The sequence below is a fragment of the Dermacentor albipictus genome, chromosome 2 (assembly GCF_038994185.2).
Source record: "Dermacentor albipictus isolate Rhodes 1998 colony chromosome 2, USDA_Dalb.pri_finalv2, whole genome shotgun sequence".
In the NCBI taxonomy this organism is placed as follows: domain Eukaryota; kingdom Metazoa; phylum Arthropoda; class Arachnida; order Ixodida; family Ixodidae; genus Dermacentor; species Dermacentor albipictus.
The window spans coordinates 92,000,563-92,026,967 of record NC_091822.1 but is presented as its reverse complement, the minus strand read 5'-3'; the positions used below and the strand labels follow the sequence as shown (position 1 = coordinate 92,026,967).

The following is a 26,405-nucleotide window of genomic DNA, read 5'->3' as shown; positions in this document are numbered from 1 at the left end:
GCAAGGTTACGGATGAGGTCAATTAGGTCAGCCTTATCAAACCTACATTTTACAGCTTCTCCAGAGTATAAACACCTGGCATTTCCCTGGCATAGCGAATCTTGTTACACAAAGATGCTTGAGGTCTACCTCACCAAATTACACTGCCGCATTCCCTCCCTAAATTTCATACAGGTCGGGTTTGGTTCCTTCTCCCCTTTGTTCTTTTTGTGAGGAGGAGGAGACGATACAGCACTTTCTTCTATCTTGCCGCCGCTTTGCTGCGTTAAGAAAAAGATTGTTGGAGATACCGTTTCGAAGAATTGGCCTGGACTTGACAGAACCTGCAGTTCTTTCGTTCGGGGCGTCCACTTTGGGATTCAGCCACAGGGATGCGTGCTTTGCTGTCCAACCATTCCTTACAGAATATAAACGAATAAATTCTATTTTTTATTACTTTTAAATTAATTATTCCTCATTCAACAGCACCTTCCTGATTTTATTTTAGCCGGTAATTCAATCCTATTCAATGCTATTCCCATAGATATTAGGAAATTTATGCGCTATATTATTTTGGAATAATCCACCCATTTCTTGGCCAATCCCCCATCGTGGGTATGAGCCACACGTGCCACAGGCTACAACAACAACAACAACAACAACAAAGGAACAAGAGATCAAGATCGCCAGTCGGCCACTAGAGACTGTGAAGCAGCCCGTTTACCTAGGTCAATTAATCATAGATAACCCTGATCATGAGAAGGAAATTCACAGAAGAATAAAAATAGGTTGGATCGCATACGGTTACGTTGGTTGGTTAGTTTGGGTTTAATGGCACAAAGGCAACTAAGGCCATGCTGCGCCAGACACAAGACAAAATGAAATGCAACGTTAGAATAGGTAAACCTGTATTACGTTATAGTTGGTGTAAATAACCACCTTTTTCTAAAAAGTCGAACAAGTTAGCAAATGGCACTAGGGGGTCGTCTGCTAGTAATAGGGCAGGGTGTAATGGAGTGTGCAAATTATATGGGCTGTGTAAAAACCTCCGTCTCAGTATGTCGATGTGTGGACATGTTATTAGGATGTGTATGACTGTGAGAGGTTCAAGGCATTTTTCGCATGTTGGCGGGTTTTCTTTTCGGAGGAGGAAATTGTGCGTCAAATATGTGTGTCCAATTCGCAGTCGAGACAAGATCACCTCGTAGAACCGTTGTTGGTGACTGCATGATTTCCACTCGCTTATTACAGGTTTAATAAGATGCAGCTTGTTTTCTGTACAATGGTCCCATTCGTGTTGCCACTTTGACGTTAAGGCCTTCCTAATGGCACGGATACTATCTTTATATGGAAGTGCTGTGCTTATTATGTCTTTGTGCGCTGCCATCGAAGCGCATCTATCCGCCGCTTCGTTGCCCAGTATTGCCCGGTAGCAAAACCTAATTGACGTGCCGCATTTGTTTATTGTTATCATGTTTAAGATATCCCCTATGAGGGGTTCACATTCGGATTTCAGGTGAAGAGCCTTCAGCGTGCTCAACGAGTCAGTATATATGATTGTGTTTTCGTATTTTTCAGCGATGATCTTTTTCACTACAGTCCATAATGCATAGACTTCAGCTGTGTAGACAGAGGCGTGCTGTGGCAAACGAATACTTACTTCCCAATGTTCTGTTACGGCCCCCACACCCACGTGTTCTTTTGTTTTAGAGCCATCACTGTAAAATTCTGTGTAATTTTCATATTTATCTTGTAGAAAGCGGAATTCTTGTATAATGTGTTCGTGTGGGGTGTCGTTTTTCTTTAAATGTGTCAATGTCCAATCACATACCTGTGCGAAAACCTGCTACGGCGGCAAGCGCTGTGGTTTTCTCGCAACCTGAAGTACTTCGCGAGGAATGTTATAATCCCGCATATATTCCTCATATCGTAGGACAAGTGGCTTAATCGTGTTTGGTTTGTTTGTATAGTGTAGACGTGAGTTACACTGTGTGACAATGTTGAAACATATGTGTTGTGGTGAGGACTGGATTCTGAGTACGTGAGAGAAAGTTAGTAGCGCTCTACGCTGTTGTATAGGAGGTTCATTACAGTCAACATACAAACTCTGGACAGGCGATGTTCTGTAAGCCCTACTTGCCAGTCGCAGTCCAAGGTTGTGAACTGGATCAAGTCGACGGACGTAGGACTGTCTAGCTGAACCGTATACAATGCTGCCATAATCTAATATGCTGCGCACCAGAGTACGGTAGATGCGTAGCAGGCATTCACGGTCAGAGCCCCAGCGCTTCCGGGATAGGACTTTGAGCACGTACTTTAAGTGCATTGTTTGCTTTTATTTTAAGGCTCTTTATGTGTGCCAGGAAGTTTAACTTTTTATCAAACAAAACACCCAGAAACTTGTGTTCTTGTTTTACTGGTAATGTGGCTTGTTGTAGCTTAAGGGTGGGTTCTGGTTGTAGGCCTCTTTTTTGTGTAAATACAACGCTAATAGTTTTTTCACTTGAGAAACGAAAAACATTTTCACACGCCCACTGTGTTAGTTTGTTTAGTGTAATTTGAATTTGCCGCTCGCAGGAATTCAGGTTGGATGCACGACACGCAATTTGCAGATCATCCACATATAATGAATGCATTATAGAGGATGGGATTACCTTATTGGCCGAGTTCATTTTCACCACAAACAATGTTGTGCTCAATACGCATCCTTGTGGCACACCATTTTCCTGGGTGAATACACGTGACAGCGCTGTTCCTAAACGTACATGAAAAGTTCGGTCTGACATGAAATCGGCTAGACATTTAAGCATTCTACCTCGGATTCCTAAATCTGCCAAGTCCTTTAATATACCAAACCTCCATGTTGTGTCATATGCCTTTTATAAGTCAAAGAAAACAGTGAAACAATGTTGTTTATGTAGAAAGGCAGCACGTATCTCGTCTTCTAGCCGGACTAGGTGATCTGTTGTGGAGCAACCTTTCTTGTATCCACACTGATGGTTATCAAGCATGTTCTCTGTGTCAAGGACGTATGTTAATCTTATGTTGATGATGGTTTCATAGGATTTTGCCAGGCAACTTGTGAGTGCTATCGGTCTATAGCTGGTTGCTGTTGTCGGAGGTTTTCCAGCTTTCAAGAAAGGGATAATGATGGCTCTCTTCCACTCTTTTGGCAATTTTCCCGTTTCCTAGATTTTATTAAAAAAACGAAGCAAGGTTTCAACTGCTTTAGGAGATAAATGAGCGAGCATCGCGTAATGTACTCTGTCCGGACCAGGTGCTGTTTTTTTTTTGCGAGTAGTAAGCACTCTATTGATTTCTGGAAGTGTTAAAGCGGCATTATACTAGGTTTCTGAACTTCCTGTGGTCTGAAGCTTTAGTTTTTCTGCTAGCTGTTTATGTTTTAGAAATTCTGCAGAGTAGTTTACTGAGCTTGATATATCATGAAAGTGCTGCCCTAATATGTCTGCTTGTTCTACTAAATTTGTTTGCGTGTCTGGGGGTGAAAGTATGGGTATCGTGTAAGGAGCATAGTCGCCTCTAAACTTACGAACCTGATCCCACATTCGTTTGGAAGTTATCGAGCTATTTATTGAGGAGACATAATTTTTCCAGGACTGTCTTTTGGCTTGTCTGCGTGTGTACCTGGCTTTCGCTCTTGCTTTTTTGAATGAGAGTAGATTATCTTGTGTTGGATATCGCCGAAAGATACCCCACGCTTTGTTTTGTAGTTTTTTTGTTTGCGTACAATCCTTCGTCCACCAGGGTTTTATGTTTTTTCTTAGGAAGCCAGACGATTGTGGGATTGTTTCTGCTGCGGCAGCAAGTATACAGGTGGTGATCTTATCATTCATTTCATCTACGGTTAGCTCGTCTCGTATGTTGTCCAGAGTGGCCTTTTCAGTAAAGAGAGGCCAGTCTGCCAGATGGAGTTTCCAGCGGGGTGGCCTCAGTGGGATGGTAGGAAGAGGAAATGTTCTTTTATTGACAGCAGGCATATGGTCGCTACCATAGGGGTTATCAAAAACACTCCACTGAATATCTCCAAAAAGAGAGGGAGAGCACAGTGCCAGATCTAGGCAACTCATTGTTCCTGTGCTTGGGCAGTAGTAAGTTGCCGCCCCGGTGTTTAAAAGGCATATGTCGTTTGTTAGGATAAAATCTTCAAGTGTTTGACCCCTGGTGTCAGTTGTTTTGCTACCCCACAACGTGTTATGTGCGTTAAAATCACCGCCTATTAAAAATGGTTCAGGTAGCTGGTCTAAAATTAACTCCAGGTCATTTATGGTAAAATTTGAACGCAGCGGAATGTATACGGAACAAATGGTGATGGTTTTAGGAGCTAAAATGGTGACAGCAACAGCTTCTACGTGACTGTTAATAGGGACTTCTCTGGCTGCAATACCGCCCTGCAGAACAATGGCTACACCACCTGACAGCCGGCTCGTCTGCGTACGGTCTCGTCGTACAACAGTGAAACCTTTTAAAATGTTTTTTGTGTTTTTCGCCTAGATTTGTTTCCTGTAGGCACAGGGCCACAGGAGAGAAGTTTATTAACATGTCTTTGATGTCACCCAAGTTATTTAAGAGACCTCTACAATTCCATTGGATCATAAAAGTCATTATAAAATTGAAAGGTAACAAATGATATTAACAAGTGAGTAGGAGATGAGAAAGATGTTAGGTGACATGGATCTGAAGAAAATAGACACAATGGAGCGATAACCCATTAGGTTATCGCCTTCTTATTTAGGGTTGTTATTGGGAGTTTGTCCCTCTTTAAGCGCTCCAGAGAGCGCTTGTCCTTGGGTGTCGATGACACCGGGGTTTTTGCGTCGACCTCGATCGCTCTCTCTGAAGCGCTGGAGGACCGAGAGTTTGGCGCCGAGACACGTGTCTCGGGCTTTGGTGTTCGCTTGATCTTAGGGCCCTGCGGGACTCTTGTCTGCAGGGCCTGCGAAGATGATGGAGCAGGACTGGCTGCTACCACCAAGGGGGCGGGAGGCGTCACTACGGGACCACTGTGCGTGGGCTCGCAGGACTCCTCAGGCCTCTGTGACGATGCCCCCACCTTCGTCACATCGGCATAACTGCGTCGCGAAAGGTACGACAGTCGTTTACGGGCTTCAAAGAACGAAATGTTTTCTTTTACAGTTAGGGCAATGACTTTTTTTTTCTTTTTTCCAGCAAGGGCAGCACCGCGAATAAGCTGGGTGATCTCCCTTGCAGTTAACACAATGTGGCGACGAGGTGCAATTCTCTGATAAGTGGTCGTTAGAGCTACATTTAGCACAAGTTGTTTGTCCTCGGCATGCATGTGAAGCATGTCCAAATCTTTGGCACTTAAAACACCGTCTGGGATTCGGGATATATGGTCTGACGTTTACTTTTACATAGCCTGCATCCAGAGACGTAGGCATTTCGCTTGTTCCAAATGTAAGTATGACATGTTTTGTTGGGATCTCTTGGTCATTTCTACGGATTACTATTCTTTGTACCTTTATCACGTTTTGCTCCTGGAAACCCTCAAGGAGTTCCTCATCGCTCAGGCCAATGAAGTCTTCCTCTGATATCACACCCCGGCTTGTGTTCAGTGTTCTATGTGGTGAAATTGTCACCGTGGCGTCGCCAATAGTGGTAAGTTCCGATAGCTTTTTCGCTTGATCTTTGTCACTTAGTTCTAGGAGTAGGTCCCCACTAAACATTTTTGAAGCTTTATATGTAGTTCCGATTTTGTCCTAGAGACACTTGGCCACCAGAAAGGGAGATAGCTTTCTTACTGGTATGTTATTTTCACTGTGGACGACATAGTATTTGGGAAATGACGGGGCGTTGCTCCGAAAGGAGAACAGGAACGGTGCTTCGGTGCGGCATCTTTTGAGACGCCGATCATAGACAGAAGTTTGCGCTGCCATAAGAAAATTTGTTCGGCAACAGCGCCGACCGCCCACCACGGAGCCCAACGAGGGGACGCGGCAGGGCTTGTATCCAAGCCTGCACGACGCCAGCCGTACGCCGTCACTATAACCAAATATGGTGTACCCAAGGTAGGATATCCACACAAGGTTAACCCTTGCCGCCGTGGAGAAAGGAAGTAAATGGAAGAGATAAGAAGACAGGAAAGGTAAAAAAGTGAGAGATAAAGACGAAGGTTTGAGGAGAGAGAGATAGGAAGAGGCGACTACCGATTTCCCCGGGTGGGTCAGTCCGGGGGTGCCGTCTACGTGAAGTAGAGGCCAAAGAGGTGTGTTGCCTCCGCCGGGGGGCCTTAAAGGTCCGAACACCCAGCATCGGCTCAACCCCCAGGATTCCCCTTTCCCCGGACACGGCTAAGCCGCGCACGGCTACACGCGGGAGGGTCCAACCCTCGTGTGCTCGGGTCCGTGGTGTCGCCACACACCAAACGCCTGCTGACGCAGACGCCCCTGCGGGGGATCGCATACGGCAGCCATTGCCAGCTCCTGACTGGAAGCTTACCATTATTATTGAAAAGTAAGGTGTGCAATCAGTGCATTTCGCCAGTGCTGACCTATGGGGCAGAGACTTGAGAGTGAGTTAAGGACCGCGCAAGGAGCGATCGAACGAAGATTGCTAGGCATAACGTTAAGAGAGAGAAAGAGAGCGGTTTGGATCAGAGAGCGAACGGGTATAGACGATATTCTAATTGACATCAAGAGGAAAAAATGTAGCTGGGCAGGTCATGTAATGCGCCGGTTAGATAACCGTTGGACCATTAGGGTTACAGAATGGTTACAAAGAGAAGGAAAACGCTATCGAGGACGACAAAAGACTAGACGGAGCGATGAAATTAGGAAATTCGCGGGCGCTAGTTGGAATCGGTTGGCGCAGGACAGGGGTAATTGGAGATCGCATCGCAGGGAGAGGCCTTCGTCCTGCAGTGGACATAAAACAGGATGATGATGATTGATGATGATGTTGGAGGTGGTGTGCCTCCCCCGAAAAAAAATCCTGGGTACGTGCCTGTCACGCACACTACTAATAATTTTCGTACAGTGCCTACACATGTGATGTAGTGGCGTGGTTTAAAGCAAAATTTTCAGATTTGGCTATTGCAGCGTGCCGCCAAAGATAAAAACTTCCTCCTTGATTTTCTTGCGTGACGCTTGGTGCATAACTCAATTTCTTTGATTTCTGCTTGTGTAGCACTTCACCCTTTGAAACAGAACAATGAGTGCTTTATGAAGTACACTGGGCCTCTGCGGGAGCAAAACCTGAAGTGTAGGTCATAAAATTTATATTGTCACAGTAGCAAAACTTTGAAAGACTAAACTACCGTTTTATTGTGGGAACTCGAGCCCACAAAAAAGGGCTACACTCAACGCACAACTGTAGTGGCGAATATAGTCCGAGATCGAAAATCTCATCTGCGGGTCAAGCGCGACGGCTTTTATACATGAATCATTGAAGGTTATGGAGTAATCGCGAGTGCCCGCGTGGCTTCCAGAAAGTTATTTACGTGGGGACAACTTTCTCTGGCTATGAAGAGAAAGCTACGGGTGCGCGGCTGCTCCACCTGTGTTACCGCGCCAAGTAGTGCGGCAACATTTGAAAGTGCTCTTGCAACAGACGCTGAATCGACGCAGCTTGCAGGCGCGACGGTTTGGCGTTTCCCCAGAGGGGTAGGCTAAGGCCTCAAAATAGGTAAACCTTTACACTCAGTAGTGTATTCTGTCTTACGTGTTTCTAATAAGATGTTTATCCTTTGTCTTCACCAGCCTAAACTAACCTAAATTAAAACGCGCGATTCCTTTCAGAAGCGCTCTCACTTGTGCGCGCTTTGCCTCCGTATCCTTCCCTTCGTAGCCGCAGAAAGTTGTCCGCGAATATACACAATTCACGTCGCACATACATGCAATCAGGTGACATAAGGTTCGGTGAGAACAGATCGCGGATCATCGATAACATCATCGATAGCATCCGAGAAACTTACGATATATGCAGGCGCGTCCTGCGCTGAGCGGTAACATTTGTTAAACGGTGAAACGCGGTCACCCGTGGAGGATAAACAAGTACCCGTGTCAATATGCTATATTTTGGAGCTTCCGCAGTTTGAAATGTTTTCCTGGCCTTTTGGTAGCCAAATTATCATTTTAGTGTGGAGTATTCGTTGCTTTGAATCCTTTGCACTGTTCGAATGTGTAGCACGATTTCTTGAAGTAACCGGGAGAAACTGTCCTCTTGATGTGAGAGAATCGCGCGACCAAAGATTAATATTAAATCAGATCTAGACGTGATATTCTACGATGAATGCAGGCCTTAAAGAATAAAACATTCAGCATTTCGTTCACTCGTATGTGAAGGATTCATTTTTTTTTCATTTTTATTTCCTTAAACACGCCCTGCAGGGGGTTTTACATAAGGGGTGGGTTTAACGTGAGAAAGTAAAACATTTTTTTTTTCATGATAACAGGTGGGATGTAACTTTTTCTAGGAAGGTTGATGGACAAGTGATGGCTACAATTTCATGGGGAAGGTCGTTCCAGTCGCTTGCTGTTCGGAGGAAGAATGACTAGGGAAAATGTAGTCGTACGGGCACGTTGGCGTGAGACTCTCAGCGGATGACCAATTCGGCGAGACGTGCGTGATGGCGGTGCGCAGATGTATGGCTGTTGTCTGAGCTGGGAATAATAAAATTTGTGAAATAGGCACAGGCTAGAAATAAGGCGACGGAGGGAAAGACTGCATAATTGGGACTGTAGCTTGAGAGATGAAACACTGATATAGGATGAGTATGAGCGGTGAATGAAACGGGCGGCTCTGTTTTGCACAGCTTCTAATGAGTCGATGAGGTAAGCTTGCTGTGGATTCCAGATGGCGGATGCATACTCAATTTTTGGCATGATTAATGATTTATAAGCAAGTAGCTTTACATTTTGAGGGGCGTCGTGAAGATGACGTTTAAGAAAGCCTAGTTTTTTATTCGCAGATGATATTAGCTTCGTTACGTGCTCGCGCCATGATAAGTAATTGCTGATAGTGATACAGAGGTAAGTACAGGACGAAGCGAGTTCGACAGGGGAATCGGAAATCTTGTATGTGAATAAATGTGGGTTGTGACGACGATGAAAAGACATGAGTTTGCACTTATTGGGATTAAGCGTCATTAACCAGTGATTGCACCATGATTGAATGCGGTTAAGATTATCCAGAAGGGATTCTTGTTCAGCGGTATTAGTAATTGGGGCGTAAATAACGCAATCGTCGGCAAACAGACGGACATGACATGATAAATTTTGTGATAGATCATTCATATAAATTAAGAATAGGAGGGGGCCAAGGACAGTTCCCTGAGGAACGCCCGATGTTACTGGTAGACGGTTAGAGTAGTTGTTAATAGTAAGGGACTGTGAACGATGTGTGAGGAATTTTTTTAACCATGCAATAATTTCTCGATGCAAGTTTAGTGTGGACAGTTTTAAGAGTAGACGTTGATGAGGTACCTTATCGAATGCTTTGGCAAAGTCTAAAAAGATTGCGTCAGTTTGTAAGTTAGCATCAAGGTTGGAATGAAGATCGTGAAGAAAGATGGCAAGCTGTGTCTCACATGATAAGCCTTTTCTAAATCCATGTTGGGATGGAGTGAAAAAAATTATAGAGTCTAGATGCTGCATTACCTGGGAGTAGATGACGTGTTCCATTAGTTTACAAGGGATGCTAGTTAGGGAAATGGGGCGATAGTTGAGTGGAGAGTCTCTGTTACCTATTTGAAAACAGGAACCACCTTCCCCATCTTCCAGACACCTGGGATCATACCTGTGGCGAGTGACAGAGAACAATAGGCATAAAAACTTGGATGAAATGTCCTTAGTGTTTTTGAGAAACTTAGTGTTAATTTCGTCCGTTCCGGCTGACGATGAAATTTTCAATTTGTCGATTGCGCACGAAATGCCATTTGGATGCAAAATTATGGCTGGCATTGCTAGTTCAGTAATGGAGGGTGGTGAAAGGAATGTATCTTCAGGTTCTTTCGTGAATACTGATGAAAAGGCAATAATAAATATATTGGCACACTGAGCATCACTAACAGAGTCGCCCTTATCATTAGTAAGGGTGATGTCGTGCGATTGCTGGGGATTTATCACGTTCCAAAATTTTCTCGGGTTAGTTATCATTTTTGGTAAGTCGTTATGAAGAAAGAAACGTTTCGCGCTTTTCTCTGCTGTCAAGTACGCATCTTCAGAGCTGTAGTATTTTTCCCATGCAGAAGAGATGGGTCTAAGTTTAGCTGCACGGTACAGCCGATGCTTTTTATTTTTTAGTCTTTTGAGCGTTTTATTGAACCAAGGATTTTGGGAATCAGAGTTGATAGTGCATTTTCGAATGTATCTGCTTGATAGATCACTAATTTTGCGTTTGATGATTGACCAATTTTCGTCGACAGTATGCTGATGGAAGTGAAGTTCAGAAGTGGGTAAGAAGGAGTTTAATTCATTATTTATTGCTACGTAGTCGGCCTTATCGTAAAGCTTTATTGTTTTTTTGGACACACTACTTTGAACGGGAGTAATGTTAAATGAGGCGTGAATAACTTTATGGCCACTGATTTCCCTCAGGTAAGTAATAGAAGCTAAGGTCTCAGGATGACTAGTTAGAATGACATCAAGAGTGTTTTGTGAAGTCTCTGTGATGCGAGTTGGCTCAGTTATTAGCTGTGAAAGATTAAAATTGAGACATACGTCGACGTATTCTCGAGGCTCTTTAGAAACGGTTACGTGAGGTTGGTGCCATTTTATAGAAGGGTAGTTAAAGTCGCCGAAAAGAATAATTCGTGCACTTGGATACCTAGTTGTTAATTGTAGCAAAACACTGTTAAACTCACGCGGGAAGTCAGGCCAAATGAGCCACATAATTTCAAGGTGAGATGTGACGTTGACAAGCGAGAATGTTAGTTCACGATTAACGGCGACTAAAACACTGCCCGCTTGAGAACCCTCGCGGTCGTTGCGAAAGAGGCGAAAATTTGGCAAATCATGCAGAACTTCAGAATCGCTGATGTTTTCGTTGAGCCACGTTTCTGTTAGTACAAGTATGTTGCTTCCGGACGACGATACAAGGTTAGATACAAGGTCTCGTCTGGGAAGGAAGCTGCGTATATTTGTGAAAATGACGGAAAGGCAAAGGGTGGTTCGGGAGTTGGTTCTAGGATGACAAGCTGATAGAGGGTATTGTGGGGACCGACGCCGAAAAGTTATCTTCTATGCGAATACCTTCACTGTGTTAGTCGTTTCGTCGAAGAAGTAGCGCTTGGGCCCGATATGAAGCGTCTTATCGCGGAGCGAGAATTCATTAGTTGTTTCTTTTCCAAATGGAACCAAGTGATTTCGAATATTTTGGACGCGGCGGGTATAATCTTCGCCTACACTGAATTTCGTTCCTTTAAATTTGGGGCCTTTAGACAGAATGGTTTGTTTTGCCTTGGATGATATGAATTTGACAATGATAGGGCGTAGATGGTTTGGGGTATGACGGCCGAGCCGGTGGGCACACTCTATATCTTTGGGATCCAAGGCTATTTCCAGGTGTTCTAAGCAATGATCAGTGATAATTCTTTCAGACTCGGCATATGTTTCATGGGGGGATGAGTCAGGCAGACCGCAGAATATTAGGTTGTTCCTGCGGGAGCGGTTTTCGGAGTCGTCAAGGCGAAGCCGCAAGTCTTGGACCAAAAGAGCTGTCTGGCTAACTGTTGACTGCATGATTTCAACGTCTGATGTAACTGTAGACAGATTCTGGAAACGTTCTTCGAGATCAGTGAGGCGGGTATTGAAATCGGATATCGCTCTGTCGATTGAAAGCATACGTCCTTTTATATCTTTGCAGGTCAGAGATTAGTGTTGCCTGGCCATCAGACAGCTTTTTCAATTCAGCCAGAACGACATTCAATTTGTCTGGTCCAGGGTTAGTTTCAATATCACCAGCAAGGAGTAATAGGGACCGTACTTTATGGCAACATTCGGCACAAATAGCGGTCAAACACTTCGGGCTCGGCAGCTGTATCAGGAAATAATTACTGGATTTTTTAGTAAATAGACTGACCGGTTCACCAACCTGCATGATGAAGAGAGCCAGATTCGATAACCGTGCCGTGGCACAGCTGCCGAGCCCACAGATTGTGTGAGGTGATTGCTGGTCCTTTATAGGTGGCTTGGCGAGTGATGTTGCTGCTGGTGGTGTTTCCCAGGTGAAGTCGAGGGTCCAGTTTTGCACGTGCGGTAAATGGGCAGAATCGGCGATGGGGCTGATGAAGCGGTGGCTGTCTTCGACGGCGCTCCAAGAAAACTCGGCTGGGGACCGGGAGGTGTCCAGGAGGGTCCGGGAGGCGTCGAAGAACACGGTAAGCAGAAGGCAGGCGGAGGTGTGAAAGGGCACCTGCATGATGAAGAGCCAGATTCGATAACCGTGCCGTGGCACAGCTGCCGAGCCCACAGATTGTGTGAGGTGATTGCTGGCCCTTTATAGGTGGCTTGGCGAGTGATGTTGCTGCTGATGGTGTTTCCCAGGTGAAGTCAAGCGTCCAATTTTGCACGTGCGGTAAATGGGCAGAGTCGGCGATGGCGCTGATGAAGCGGTGGCTGTCTTCGACGGCGCTCCAAGAAAACTCGGCTTGGGACCGGGAGGTGTCCAGGAGGGTCCGGGAGGCGTCGAAGAACACGGTAAGCAGAAGGCAAGCGGAGGCGTGAAAGGGCACCTGCACGATAAAGAGAGCCAGATTCGATAACCATGCCGTGGCACAGCTGCCGAGCCCACAGATTGTGTGTGGTGATTGCTGGTCCTTTATAGGTGGCTTGGCGAGTGATGTTGCTGCTGATGGTGTTTCCCAGGTGAAGTCGAGCGTCCAGTTTTGCACGTGCGGTAAATGGGCAGAGTCGGCGATGGCGCTGATGAAGCGGTGGCTGTCTTCGACGGCGCTCCAAGAAAACTCGGCTGGGGACCGGGAGGTGTCCAGGAGGGTCCGGGAGGCGTCGAAGAACACGGTAAGCAGAAGGCAAGCGGAGGCATGAAAGGGCACCTGCATGATGAAGAGAGCCAGATTCGATAACCGTGCCGTGGCACAGCTGCCGTGCCCAAGAGACTGGTAACATATCCTCCCATGACAGTCGGTTCTTTCATTACTGCACTGTTGCATGATTTGCTCGCTGACATTTTCTTTAGGTTTGACGTAGTAGTTCTGCGGAAGCCCGCAAGGTGGAGAGAAGTAATGCATCATGTAACCGCGCAAACGGCAGCGGACGAAGAAGGAAACACACAGGACAGGCCTGTGCTTTCTGTTTTATTCTTCCGTTGTCATTCGCGAGGTTACATGATGCATTCCAATATCGACTACCAACTAGCCCGCCTCTCCCTGTTAAATTATCTTTAGAATGTTCTCGCCTTTCAAGAGATGGGGTCTACACCTGGTTTCGCGATGTGGGTTGCTCTATTGTCGTTATCTCAATTGGCAAAAGAATGTACATGATCTCTGTTGTTTTATCCTTCCTGCCACCTATTCTTCCATTTGTAATAAAATCCTGCATAAATTTTCTGTCCTCTTAAATAATCTTGATATAATATTTAAATCAGTATTTCTTGTTTTTCGAACTTTACTGTAACACTGCTTGCTATTGTCATCTTTATTGGCAACAAGAATGCAACCAGGTCGAAGAATCCTAATATATTTTTACCTGCAACTATCCCTAGACTTTTTGTAGCCAGAAGATATATTGTCGACATACAGGTAAAAGAATCATTTTCTATGCTTCGAGAACAAGCACACCTTTCTAGCATACGCATAGGGCCAGCGTGCTTTACAAAGCACGCGTCATTAATTTTTTTGGGACGCTATAAACATGAATTCTATATGGAATGTCATGCGTTCATCGTTTACGCCATGACTTTCTCAAATTTACAGAGAAATTTTAGCTTCCGAAAGGATAGGCTAAGCTTCACAAAAAAATAAAGAACGTGCATGTCCAACAGCTCCTGCTGTGTTGCGCACTATATCATCACAATCACAATCAATCAATAGCTCAAGTCCGTCATGCAGCTTACAAAAAAAACTGCAATGTGCACGTTTTGGGAGGACCCTTCTTAGCGCAATGACATACTAAGGAACGCAGTGTGTTCCTTCTTTAGTTATAGACTAATCAAAATGGTAGTGCGCTTTTGAAAGTACGCTGGGCGCTAATGGGTTGACGAAACCTTTCTCATTGGCTTCTGGCAGCACACTGGAATTGTATGTGATAATTACGTGCTTAGTATCGATTTCTTCAAAAAAAACGCCACCTGTACTTCGGGACATGTACAAGCGGTACGTTTTACATGACCGTAGACAGGGTGTGCGCGTTATTGCAGTAATTGCAGTTGCGCGCTATGGTTTCGTGTGGATGACATGTTACCTGCAATGGCAGTTCAGCGAAAGCGTACTTGAATTTAAAGGGTGCATTACGTCGACATCGAACAAGAAATTTTCCTCTCGTTACTAAGATAAGATTATGCTTACCTCCGTCCTGTTCGACTTGAGAAAGGAAGCGCATGCCCGGAACATCCCAGCTGCTTTTTGCCACGAAACTTGATTGGACGATGGTATTCTTGAATCTTTGAGCAATGATATGGTAGAGATTTTAATATCATTGATAATCTGAAAAAAATAAGACCGAGACATGAATGACGCATCGGACGGTTTATCGTTGACACGTAAACTATGTATGTCGTGTAGTAGGTGAGCGTAATGGTGCTGCAAGCATGCCCTTTGACTGCTGGTTCTCTCAAGTGTGTTCTTCATGTCTTTTTTTTCTATACGTGAGAAGTGCAACCAGATAACTTGAATTGAAACAAGCGCTGAAACGAAATAGCAGCCTCCGCTAGGGCGGAATTCCTACGTGAAAACTGTGGTATAAAATTTTGTAAACAGGTATGAAGTGCCTCAGACAGGCTGGCCAACGCTTCGATAGGTGGACCTATCTTCGTCAAAGGCGGCCTCGTCATCCTCGGCGTGTTAGTGTTAAAGGGTTAGTGCAGTGACGTCACGTGCGGGTGTTGTCGCTGGCGGCTGGTTTTAAGGAGAGAGATTACAAGAGGGAGCAGGCGCGGCCATCCGGCGTCTGTGAGCCTCATTCTCAAGGCGAGGGGACAAGAGCGTGAGAGTGGGCACGCGGGGAAGAAAGAAAAGAAATAGAAGCAGAAAAAATATGTAGCCTTTCTAAATTCTGTTCACCCAACAATAAAATTCACATCAGAATCCTCAACTGAGCGCATAAACTTTCTTGACACAACAATGTACATTGACAATGGTGAACTAAAGACAACGCTGTATAGGAAACCTTTCGACAAACAACAGTACCTAGAATATACCAGCCACCATCCCAGACATTGCAAACAAGGCATCTTTAAAGGCCAAGCCACACGACTACGTCGCATTTGCGTTGAAAACCAAGACTACATAGATAGACTCGATCACCTTAAAGAAACGCTAGCAAACAGGAACCACCCAAACAGTGACCTTCAAACAGCTTACATCGCTGCAACCAAACTTGATCGAGCCGAGGTCCTCAAGCCCCGCCCGAGGATCACAAGAACAACGCCTCTTCTTGCTACTAAATTCTCAAATGCACTCCCAAACGTGAATAACATCCTAAGTAAATACTACCCGATTCTCACCAGCAACAGGAAACTTAAGATTTTTCCCGACTCTAACAGAATGGCCTACAGACGCAACACTAATTTTAAAGATGTTCTTCTGCACGCCAAAGTACAGAAAAAGAAGAAGTTGGGAACCAGTCCCTGTGGTCGCCCCAGGTGCTCTACATGCAAACACATTCAATCCACTACTACAGTAAAAAGTACAGCGTCGAATTACACACACAAGGTAACTTCGGCTTTCACCTGCACATCAAGCAACGTAGTCTACTGTCTAGAATGCGCCGCTTGTAGCAAACAATACATAGGTGAGACTGGACAACAAATTAATACAAGACTCAATGGTCACCGCGCGGACACAAAACACAATTTACCCAAAGCAGTAGCCAGCCACTTTAATGAACATGGACATATGTTTGACAAAGCAAGGCTCTATATACTACAAACAAATTTCCGTTCCCCTCGCGAAAGGAAGTACACGGAATCATACCTCATACACAAGTTTATTTGCCTACACCCGACAGGAATTAATTTGGCACGCGGCAACTTAGAATCTTTAAAAGCTGTAACTTAAATCTGAAACTCTCATATCATCAACCAATACACAAACACATTAGGCCACCAACCAACTTTAATTCTTAGCCTCACCTACTCTTCCATTTCGAAAAAAAAAGAAAAAAAATTTTTTCCTGCCTACTACTCTATTTAATGTACTCTTTCAGGTTTTTACGTCTATACCAACTGTACGATCCCCTTCTTCCATGTACACTTGTCCCCGCCCGCTTCTGCACGCGTCACCCTCCTGTTTGCTATACTGATTTCGCCCCCCCTTCCCCCTCCCCCCTTTTTTAGTCTTTTTTCTTTCTTGAAACCCCCTCGACATCACATTCTGAAGTCAATATGCCGTTTTCGGCGCCTCAACCCAGAGTATCGCCTTCTGGATGCCGCCGTAACGACACCTACGTTAAGCGCGTGGGGCAGTGCCCCTTGAAAGACCATGCCGCTGCCTTTCAGTCACCCCACACATTGCACCTCAGACTCCTCGTCGCCACCTTAACTATTTCAAAATTACTCGACCTATTACTACTATGCTACTCAAGTCACTTTCAACTCATGTTTTTTTTTGTGTGTGTGTGTGTGTCTGGGTTTTCTCCTTCTTTTTTGTCTCTTGTGTTACTCGCACACAGACCGCTTGACCGGCCGTTCTAATGCCTCAAAAACAAGCCGCCAACGACTCCCCCTGAATACCTCCTAACCTTTCGCATCCCCAACACGCTCCCAAGCCTCCGTATTTCTTAAAGATTTCATTTTTCTCTTCCTTTTTCTTTCACTCCCCCCCCCTTGTTATGTATTGGTGCGGCCCTGGCTCCCCCCTTTTTTCATTTTTTTTTCCTTTTTTCCTTTTTTTCTGCTTCTATTTCTTTTCTTTCTTTCCCGCGTGCCCACTCTCACGCTCTTGTCCCCTCGCCTTGAGAATGAGGCTCACAGACGTCGGACGACAGCGCCTGCTCCCTCTTGTAATCTCTCTTTAAAACCAGCCGCCAGCGACAACACCCGCACGTGACGTCACTGCACTAACCCTTTAAAACTAACACGCCGAGGATGACGAGGCCGCCTTTGACGAAGATAGGTCCACCTATCGAAACGTTGGCCAGCCTGTCTGAGGCACTCCATCCCTGTTTACAAAATTTTATACCACAGTGTGCTATTCCATCTGTCAGCCCCTTTCTTGTACCGGAAAACTGGGAATGCGTACGTCAAAATTCATACGTAAATATTGCAAACAGATGATTCAAACTGAAACAGGCGCTGAATATGAACTGGACCCTGCGCTAAAATGAAATGCATGCGTCTTCGTACCCTTCAAATTAAGCATCCGTGAAGTCGCCCGGCGACATGCGCATACTGCCGCTTTTGCCTCATCATTCTTTCCACGCTCAGCCTCGTACGAGAACGGCCTTCCCCACGACATCGCCGCAATCACCTGCCCATCCACGTTTTTTAACTGTATAATTAACACATTTACCGGCGAGCAAACCTGTACCTAAACACCTTTTCCTTGTGTATTCAATTTCTTCTATTGGCTACCCGCCCCTCATGTAACACGCCGACTCCTGAGGGCCTTTCAGGTAATAAAGTGAAGCGAAGTGAAGAAATATTATGCATCCTGATTTCACTGACAATGTTCACTGGAGGGAACTCAAATGAACGTCGACAATGAAATGCTGACTTGACATGTCACTGCAGTGGCTCGAGAAAATACCCAGTGAGGGCTTCTTTTTGCTACATGACTTTGCAGTAAAAGATATCAAAATACTGTGATGAATGTGGTGCCGATTTTCCACCACATGCAATTCGTCGTGCGTGGACAGCAGGGAAAGTGCACCACGCAAGAATTGGGTGGCAGAAGTGCAAGCGAAAACAAGTTTAGGTCGTGTTCTAAAAAGAATGTGCGTTGTTGTGACATGTGCTTAATTTTTAAGGGTATAATAAAATTCGGAACTCGGCAAAATTAACGTCAATCATAACGCGGTAAAACGGATATAGTGGTTCTTCAGCAAATGCTCTCAATTCGAAACTGGTAATGACCGCAGCTCCCGTCACTGTAGAGTAAGATCTGGCATTGGGCCGCGAAAATATGACAAAATATTATTAATTTGTGACGTTTCTAAGTACTAATAAAAATAATGGCATATTGTAGTGTCTCAGCACGTCCCGCTGTCGAGTTCTTCTGTAAAACATTCAGAAAAAAGGCGTGACAGCAGTGTACTCGCTTGTGATGCATTGCACAGAAAATACGAAGAGAGATTAAGAGAACAGGTGACTTCGGCGGTGCTGGCTGTGGCTTCTAACTCCGTGCAAGTGTGGTCAGGCATTCCCGTTCTTTTTTTTTTCTTATCCTCGCGGCGCGCTCCTTCACGGCGCTCCTTCCTGTGGTTTTCAAGCTTCTCTACACTCTCATCTCGAGTAGAAAATAGAGTAAGAAGGATAAAATTGAAAAATGAACGATAAAGAACACCTTACATTCCTGCTATCACAGACATTGTTAATGCTCTTTAATGTTGATAATCGCCGCAAAAAAGGCACTAAATTAAACGTAATAACATTACCTTTTCCACCCATGTCGACGTTACTCCTACACGCGACTCGTTTTAGCGGCGAATATAAATTTTACGGTTTTGTCCGCTAACCGTCGCTTGACATGCCGAGTCATTGTTCGCCTATCGGTGACCGTACGACAAGAGAAATAGTTCTGACTGTACAATTTTCGCATTCCTGGCTCCTTTTAAACAACGTTAGGCAAGTTAACGGAACTGAAGCATACACCGCGCAGAGCCAGAGGTAGCCATTGTCACGCACCTCGGAGAACTGGTCGTGTCCCCTGAAAGTGTTGCAGACGAACCGAAAGAAGTCTCTGCATGGGTCCACGGTGTAGTCCAGTTTTGCCCGCAGCCAATACGCCACCAAGGCACAGTGAAGCCCTCCGCACACGCCGGCGCGTGCGCTGAATGATGCTGGACGCGACGGTACAATATGTGCCGGTGCAATTGACTCGTCCGGTGAGCGCGTTATGTTGGGCGCGGGCTTTTTCCCAACATAAAACGCTTCCAACGTGTCCACCTGTCGGTCAGGACACAAAGATGAGTAGAACAATTACCTGTGCTCGCCTTACTTGGTAAACGCGTGGGGCACTTTGTTTACACGGAGGAGCAGATACACAGTAAACAAGAAGCAACTTGAACAAAGGTAACCGACCGGTCCTCTGACTATCTCCCAAGAAAAGAAACGGTCTGTCCACGAGCCCCATTTACAAAGCCCATTGCGAGCTCCGTTAAGTCAAGGTGTTCTGCGGGAGTGAGGCAATATGCAATTTATCAAATATGACTATTCATGATTTCCGTCTTCAGCTCTGCACGCTTTGTCCTCAGTATTCACGAGACTATACGCGGCCTGTCTTTTTTAAAATATTTATATGTCCATTTGGTACTTCATGATATCCTTTGCACACCTCTATATTCGGCCTACAAAAAGGGTGGTTTTAGGGATAGGGCATGGACGCATATTGGATGCAATTTTTCCTTGACCATTCCAATATGTATGAATTTTTTGCAGTATGCTCAAAAAGCATTTTTTTTTTGCAAATAGATGGGACAATACCGTACTTCCAACAATAAATAGGCTGAGTTTATTACATGCTCCAGAATGCACGTAGCTAGCAGATATAAGCTGTATTCACTGTATAAAAAGAGCAATCGTTCAGCACGAACAACTGATTGGTGATCTCGACTCAGGTCTCAGATTTAAAGAAGTACTCATGACGGAATCAAGAGAAAACTCGCCGTTAATTGCGTCGCTTCAGTCATCGTCTGTGTCCCTTCAGGGTATACGTTGGCATTGCAAAGTAGAAAACTTGTGGACCTTGAAGATGGCAACACAAGGTCAAACCTAATTGCGTGTGGCATTAACAAGCGCAGCGGGTAAAACCAGGCATCTTAAGGAAAAGCGTTGTTGATGAAGTTTTTGACCGAGAACTTGAAGATAAATACAAATCTATAGCCCGCATCCACCGTCTTGGTCGTCAGGCAGGCCGCCGCCCTATGATCGCCGATTTACAATACTACACTGAAAAAGAGGCCGTCTTTCAAAACGCCAGCCGGCTTAAAGGAACCAATATTTTCATCCAAAATGACTACAGCCAGGCAACGTTGCGCGTTCGTAAACTTCTCTTGGATAGCGTTAAAGCTGCTCTAGCGAATAAGAAGCGTGTATCTCTTTTGCATTATAATCAAAAAATTTATGAAACTGTATGTATGGGACGATACTAAATATTAACGCGTAGCACTTTCAAAACAGAGGGACAGCACAGATTGACATAACACACGTTCTATGACAAAGTATAAAAGAGTACTCCATTATATTGCGCGTAGCCTTCTAAAATAAGGTAGGAAAACTTGAATTATTGCTTCTTGAACACGACCCACACATAACAGTAATCACAGAATCGTGGATCCGGTTCTAATTCCCCCGAACTATAGTCTTTAGACGTAACAGTTCTGCTGAAACCCGCAAAGTGGAGAGAAGTAATGAAGTAAGGAAAAATGAGACATCCACCCAATCGTAGCAATTGCTACAAAGGTAACCCATACGGGTTTCTCGAAAAATAAGCTGCGCAGTTGAAGAAAATTTCGCCCTGGTCCGGGACTCGAACCCGGAACTGCTGCCTTTTCGGGACAGTCACTCTACCATCTGAGCTAACCAGGTGGCTAGCAGATTTTAATTTTCCTTGTAGCAATCACCACAACCCCACTTCTGTCTTCGACGTTGAAAATATACCTTTGCTTTATATTATTATTATGTGCGACTTAAAACAGACAATTACTGAGTGAACCCCCCCCCCCCCTCAAGCCTTTTTTATCCCATTCAGTACCTTTTCTCTCTTGTGTTTATCACTTAATCCCAGAGAAGAACCTCTCCAAGCTTCCCATCCTCTCTTGTAAAAGGGTCCGCCTTCCCTGCGATATAATGCTTTTGTTTTGGATCAATTTTTCAGCAGTACGGAATTGCCCAATGCTTCGTTTTGTTTCTTGCGCGCTTTTAAGTCATTATTCCTACAAAGCAGTCACCTTTTGGATGAAGCACCGCTCTGATTTGGAATGTATTTGTTTGCTTCGTCGACGGTAAACGCGGTGAAATAGACTAGTGCGTAGTTTATACTAAATCAGTGATAAGATTGTATGATTAGTAAGCTGATTCTATGAAATGATGCCGATTGGTGGAGGTTTGTTTCCATCGGGGCGTATGTGGAGGAAATTCGCGTTGATGTATTAAGTTATGCATTACATGGAAGTAGTTCCTTTCATAATAACTTTTTGTCACTCTCTACTCTAAGTAATAAAGAAGCGGTGCAGTGCTATTTGCCAGGTGTATAAAAGAGCATGAATCCTGCGGGATATTATGATAGGTCGGTTCCTTTTTGTTAGACAGGCATGTACTGGAAGCTACAACCACGTTTTCTATAAGTAGACCTGTGGCATCGCAACGGGGGCCTCCTGGCGAGAGTTATGAACATTGAAACCATCGGTAATAATGCAAGGTTCTGGGAGCTGGTCTGCCAGACTAGAATTCCGTTTTGCTGAAGTCAGCTGCACGCTAGTTCATTGATGCGTATATATAGCCGACGCTTACCAACTTGTCGAATAGAGTCGCTGGCATAGTTACTATTTAAAGGGCTTCTGGCGTGCTATATGCTGACAGCATGATACTTTTCGACAATAACTGCCACCCCACCAGACGAGACAATACAAATGTTGCGGTCATGTTAGGAGATGAATTTAAGTGTTTCCGCTCGGCACAGATCACTTTCGGCTGTTGGTCGCTGATAGTCGTTCGGTTATATCATCAAGGTTGTGAATGAATTCTATAACATCACGACTCATTATCTGCGTCGCCTTCGCACGAGAAGAATAGTGTTCCATGTGTCACGTCAGAATTTAAATGCGTGTTAAAGGATTTCAACCCCTGATGTTTCGTTTCGTTACTTTTTCAGCGGTCAAGAGAACCGCGTCGATCCATCGGCACCAACACCGCCACACTTGTGGTCATCGCCTCCTGGGAGGCGCATGATGCCCGCGCTTTCGGACTGTTTGTGCGGCTTTCAGGCCTCGCCGGGTGAAGGGAGGCCTTATGGCCCGGTGGCCCCGGCGCCTCCGAGGTTTGTCGATGAGTGAGTGAAGTAAATTTTATTTAGGGGCAATAGATTTTACTGGCACCACGGAACGGGCACCACTCCCGAGTACTCGTTGTGCGCGGACCGGACGACACTGCACCTTGACGCACCCTATCAGCAGAAGTTGTGCATTGAAAAGCTGAGCCACATTTTCCGAATTGGTTGAATGATATATTTTTTTATACATTCGGACTGATTATTTGCTTTTACATTTTTTGTGTTGGACGACATCTTGAATAGACTGCGCGTTTTGGACAGTAGAATATAACCGGACAATTATTTGCCCGTCAATTGCCTTGGGTTCAACATTTCGCACCTGTCAGTTGACCAAGGCAACTCTGTGAGCCATCGCCATACTTCCAAAAGTTGAAGCAACTGTGTGGGTTATGAATGTATGCCCTGACAGGTGACAGAAAAATTATGGCCAACGCGATGGGCACAGCTTACCAAAATTGTCTTGATGTTGTTGACGAAGCTTCTCGAGATCTCTGCGAAAAGTTCAGGCAGCGCCTCCTCAACACGCGTGAACTTCAAATGTACGGCATCGAAGAGAATGTTTTGCGGAATATCATTACCAGGTTATCACGTCGGCTTTTGTTGCACATACGCGAGGAGTGCAGAAGCCTTTTCCACACGCTACAAATGGACGAAAAGCTCAGCACTCTGAGCGACCTCATCGAACAGCAACAACAATTCAAAGGGACGCCTGCGTGGCGGCCATCTGGAGATCCAGATGCGGATATTCAAGACCATTTAAGGCCACTATACCAGAGACACCTAAGAGGCCTGACTGCCAAGCTGAAAGAATGTGAAACTAGTGCATTAAAAGCACAAGTTGCCAAGGGGAAGAAAAAGCTGGAAAGCATCATTGCTGAAATCGATGTTATCGTGGCCAGGGCGCAGGCTTTGGTGCATCCAGTTTCCAGGCTGCACGGAAGAACACTGGAAAAACCGTAATAATAGAACCTTTGGCAGGAATCTATTTGCTCGCTTCATCATGATACGTAGCACGTATACAGCATTCTGGTCTTTCCACCTTTCTAGGATCCGTTAGGCTGTAAAATCAAGAAGATTGGAATCGAATATAACGCCCGTACGGTGTTCCAGGAGCACTGGAGTGACTGATTAGGGTATCGACGACGGCTACAAGTATCGAGTTTTTCGTGCTGGAGCTTGCTACGAACCCCCAGAACGAGGACGCCGCTGGCTATTTTAATAGCTTGACTCTCAGGTCTAATTCTGTGAGTAAGGCTTTTAGCGAAAAGGAATGGAGAGATTAGCCTTACTTGCTTTTCAGGTTTCGTATTGTCGACGATGTGGACGAAGAAGGTATCTTTGTGCTAGACAAAACATTGGTGGCTTGCTTTGTTGTGTACTCGCTTAGCGGCGGCACGGTTACCTAAATAGGGAAAGGGTTCCCTGTGCGTAATGGATTGTTATGCTCGGCCGCAGTGGCAGCTACCCACCTCGGAGCCCAACGAACAAACTCTCCAATATTCGTAAACACGAAGAGTAGTGCACGCTAGTTGTACATTCCTGCTTTCACCTTATACATTATATACAAGGTTGATTACGTCGCAGCAGGTTAGCCCAAGCCGCCGAGGAAACAGAAATGAAACAGACCATAAGACAGGACAGAAAAAAGAGCGGAAAGATAAAGCTTGATTGGTGGATCCTTGAGTTTTGATGGCGCGTGGTCTAGTTCTGGTCAAAGAGCGCGAAGCATATGGTGCAATGAGTTAACAAGGGTTCATAAATTAAGAATGTAACCTGGGTGTTAGGGGGCCTAAAATCAGCCTCTGTATTAATGCGGGAAAATCATCGTTAACCACAGCAGCATATTTTTACGTCCACTGGAAAGCAAAGGCCTCTTCCTACAATCTTGAATTACCCCTGTCTTGCGATAGCTGATTCCAACTTGTACCTGCACATTTCATAATTTGAGCACCCCACCTAGTTTTCTGCCATCCTCGACTGCTCTTCAATTTCTTTGGCACCTATTCTGTAACTAATCATGCACCGTTTATCTACCCTAGGTATTACATGGTCTGTCAAACTCCATTTCTGTTCTCTTAATGTCAACTATAATATCGGCTATCCACGTTTGCTCTTTGATCCCACACCGCCCTTTTCCTGTCTTTTCGCTTACACCTAATGTTTTTCGCTCCATAACTTCTCCTCGGATTTTTGGGGGAACAAGTTTCTGCACCTTATATTTATCTTATGTGGTTGTTTGGATTTTATTTTTAACAATAATTGTAGCCGACACATACATGACGCCGGCCCATCTCGTTGCGCAGTTCAATTTTTTTTTTGCAAGAAACTACAGATATCTACTTTGTAAGAATCTCCACAATTACTATCTGGGTAAAGTGTACATGAATGTATGTATAATAAAGATATAGCTACTTTCTTTTGTATAGACATTGGGACGACCGCTTTTATCGCGAAGCTACATAGCTTAGCAGTGTGTTCCAAATATTGTTGACTATGCTGGACTTCTTCACCTAAAATAAATTTTCAAAGAAAATAGCAAAAGGCGCAAGATCGACTGGTGTAACATTGTGTTGCACACGAAGCACAACATATTGCAACGAAGACTTCTCCAGCATTTGTGGAATGATGACACTTCATTTAGCCATTGCCATTTATACTGCTTGGCTTCTTAATTCACGGTTGCGAAAATTCAGCGCTACCGCAGGGAACAAAGGAGGAAATGCACGACACGAATGCCGTCTCACAACTGAATTTCTGATGTGTTCTACTACGAATATATACTCATACAGAGCGAAGTAAAGATAATTGAGAAAAGACCAAAGAAATACCAGAACCAAACCACTATTCAGCACCCTAGGAAGATGCACAAACAGCAGTTGTGACGCACTGTCGGATGCTACGTAGTTGTTTGGTACTGGTCTTTCCGCGGCCTTAGGTCTGTTCTGTTTACTTCCATTACTACATGTATATATTCCGGGAAAATCCCCATAAAAATTCACTTGTGAGACAACGATCGTGTCGTTCATTTCGTTTTTATTCCCTTGTGTTCGGGGTGAATTTTTGTAACTAGACCAATTAGTACTCTTGAGTCGCAACTAATGTTTTCGCTCGACATGATGCGTTAAGTATATACATATGTGTGTACCTCAACAAGTTAGCACGTTTACGAACTTGCATCAGCGTCCAACCAAACCACGCATAAAAGATGTCTAGTTTCTACCCAGCAAATGTCCCATCTATTGGTCTTTGTGCTAAACTATATTGCCTAACATCCCCTGCCTGCTAGGCCCTCACCGTGGTGGCGGCGTCATACGTTGACCATTCGGACAGCAGAAGTGTGCTTAGTAATATGCCGGCCAACACTCCTACCACCGCAGCGAGCCATAAGGTGATGCACAGGACGATCCAGCGATGGTCGGGCACCTCCTCAGTGTCGTATTTGAGGAGCGCAGGCTTGTCTCGCGTGTTTCTCCCTGGAGCCTGAGCGATCAGCGTTCAAGAAATGAATAGGTGATTACAAAACTCTCAGCCATATTATGATGCCTCTGTGACTAGTGCGTCACCAATATAATGCAAGAACATTGAACAATTCAATGTCGAGAGAGTTGGTAAAAAAAGTAAGCATGCACAAGAAAGTGCGACATGGCGTGTGTCTTGGACATTCCGTTGCTTCTGTGTCTGTTGGCATGCCTGCCTTTATCTATAAAAAAGAGATATAGATAAAAGAAATGAGAAAGGCAGGGAGGCTAACGGGAAAATAGATGTCCAGTTTGCTCCCCTCCCTTGGGGAAAGGGTAAGGGCAGGCAAAAATCTTCAAAAAAAGAGAAAATAGTGCACGCACATGAAATGTGTGGGAAACGGTGAAAAAAAGAAAGCCACACACATGAAGGAACGCAGGAGTGTCACAGTAGTTCAAGTAGATCGCTTGAGCGATTTGAAGCCACGTCACAGTGCCACATAGGGGAGAAATCCTTACAAATGTAAGATATCGTATGCTCATCATAGGTCAGAAGCGTACTCGTGAGTTGCCTGACTCACGCTGACTCAGGCTTTGATCGGGGCGTA

General features: G+C 44.9%; 1 protein-coding gene across 3 annotated transcripts in view; it reads right to left on the bottom strand.

Moving 5' to 3' along the window:
* The window catches only part of LOC135902763 (neprilysin-1-like), a 151,598-nt gene that overhangs the window by 84,478 nt on the left and 40,715 nt on the right, over nt 1-26,405 (bottom strand). For all 3 annotated transcript variants that reach the window (XM_065433001.1, XM_065433002.2, XM_065433003.2), the window contains 3 exons: nt 25,634-25,819; nt 18,976-19,236; nt 14,480-14,617 (listed from right to left, as the gene is read on the bottom strand). In XM_065433001.1, coding sequence (XP_065289073.1) covers nt 14,480-14,617; nt 18,976-19,236; nt 25,634-25,819 — 585 coding nt within the window. The remainder of the gene's footprint in view (nt 1-14,479; nt 14,618-18,975; nt 19,237-25,633; nt 25,820-26,405) is intronic.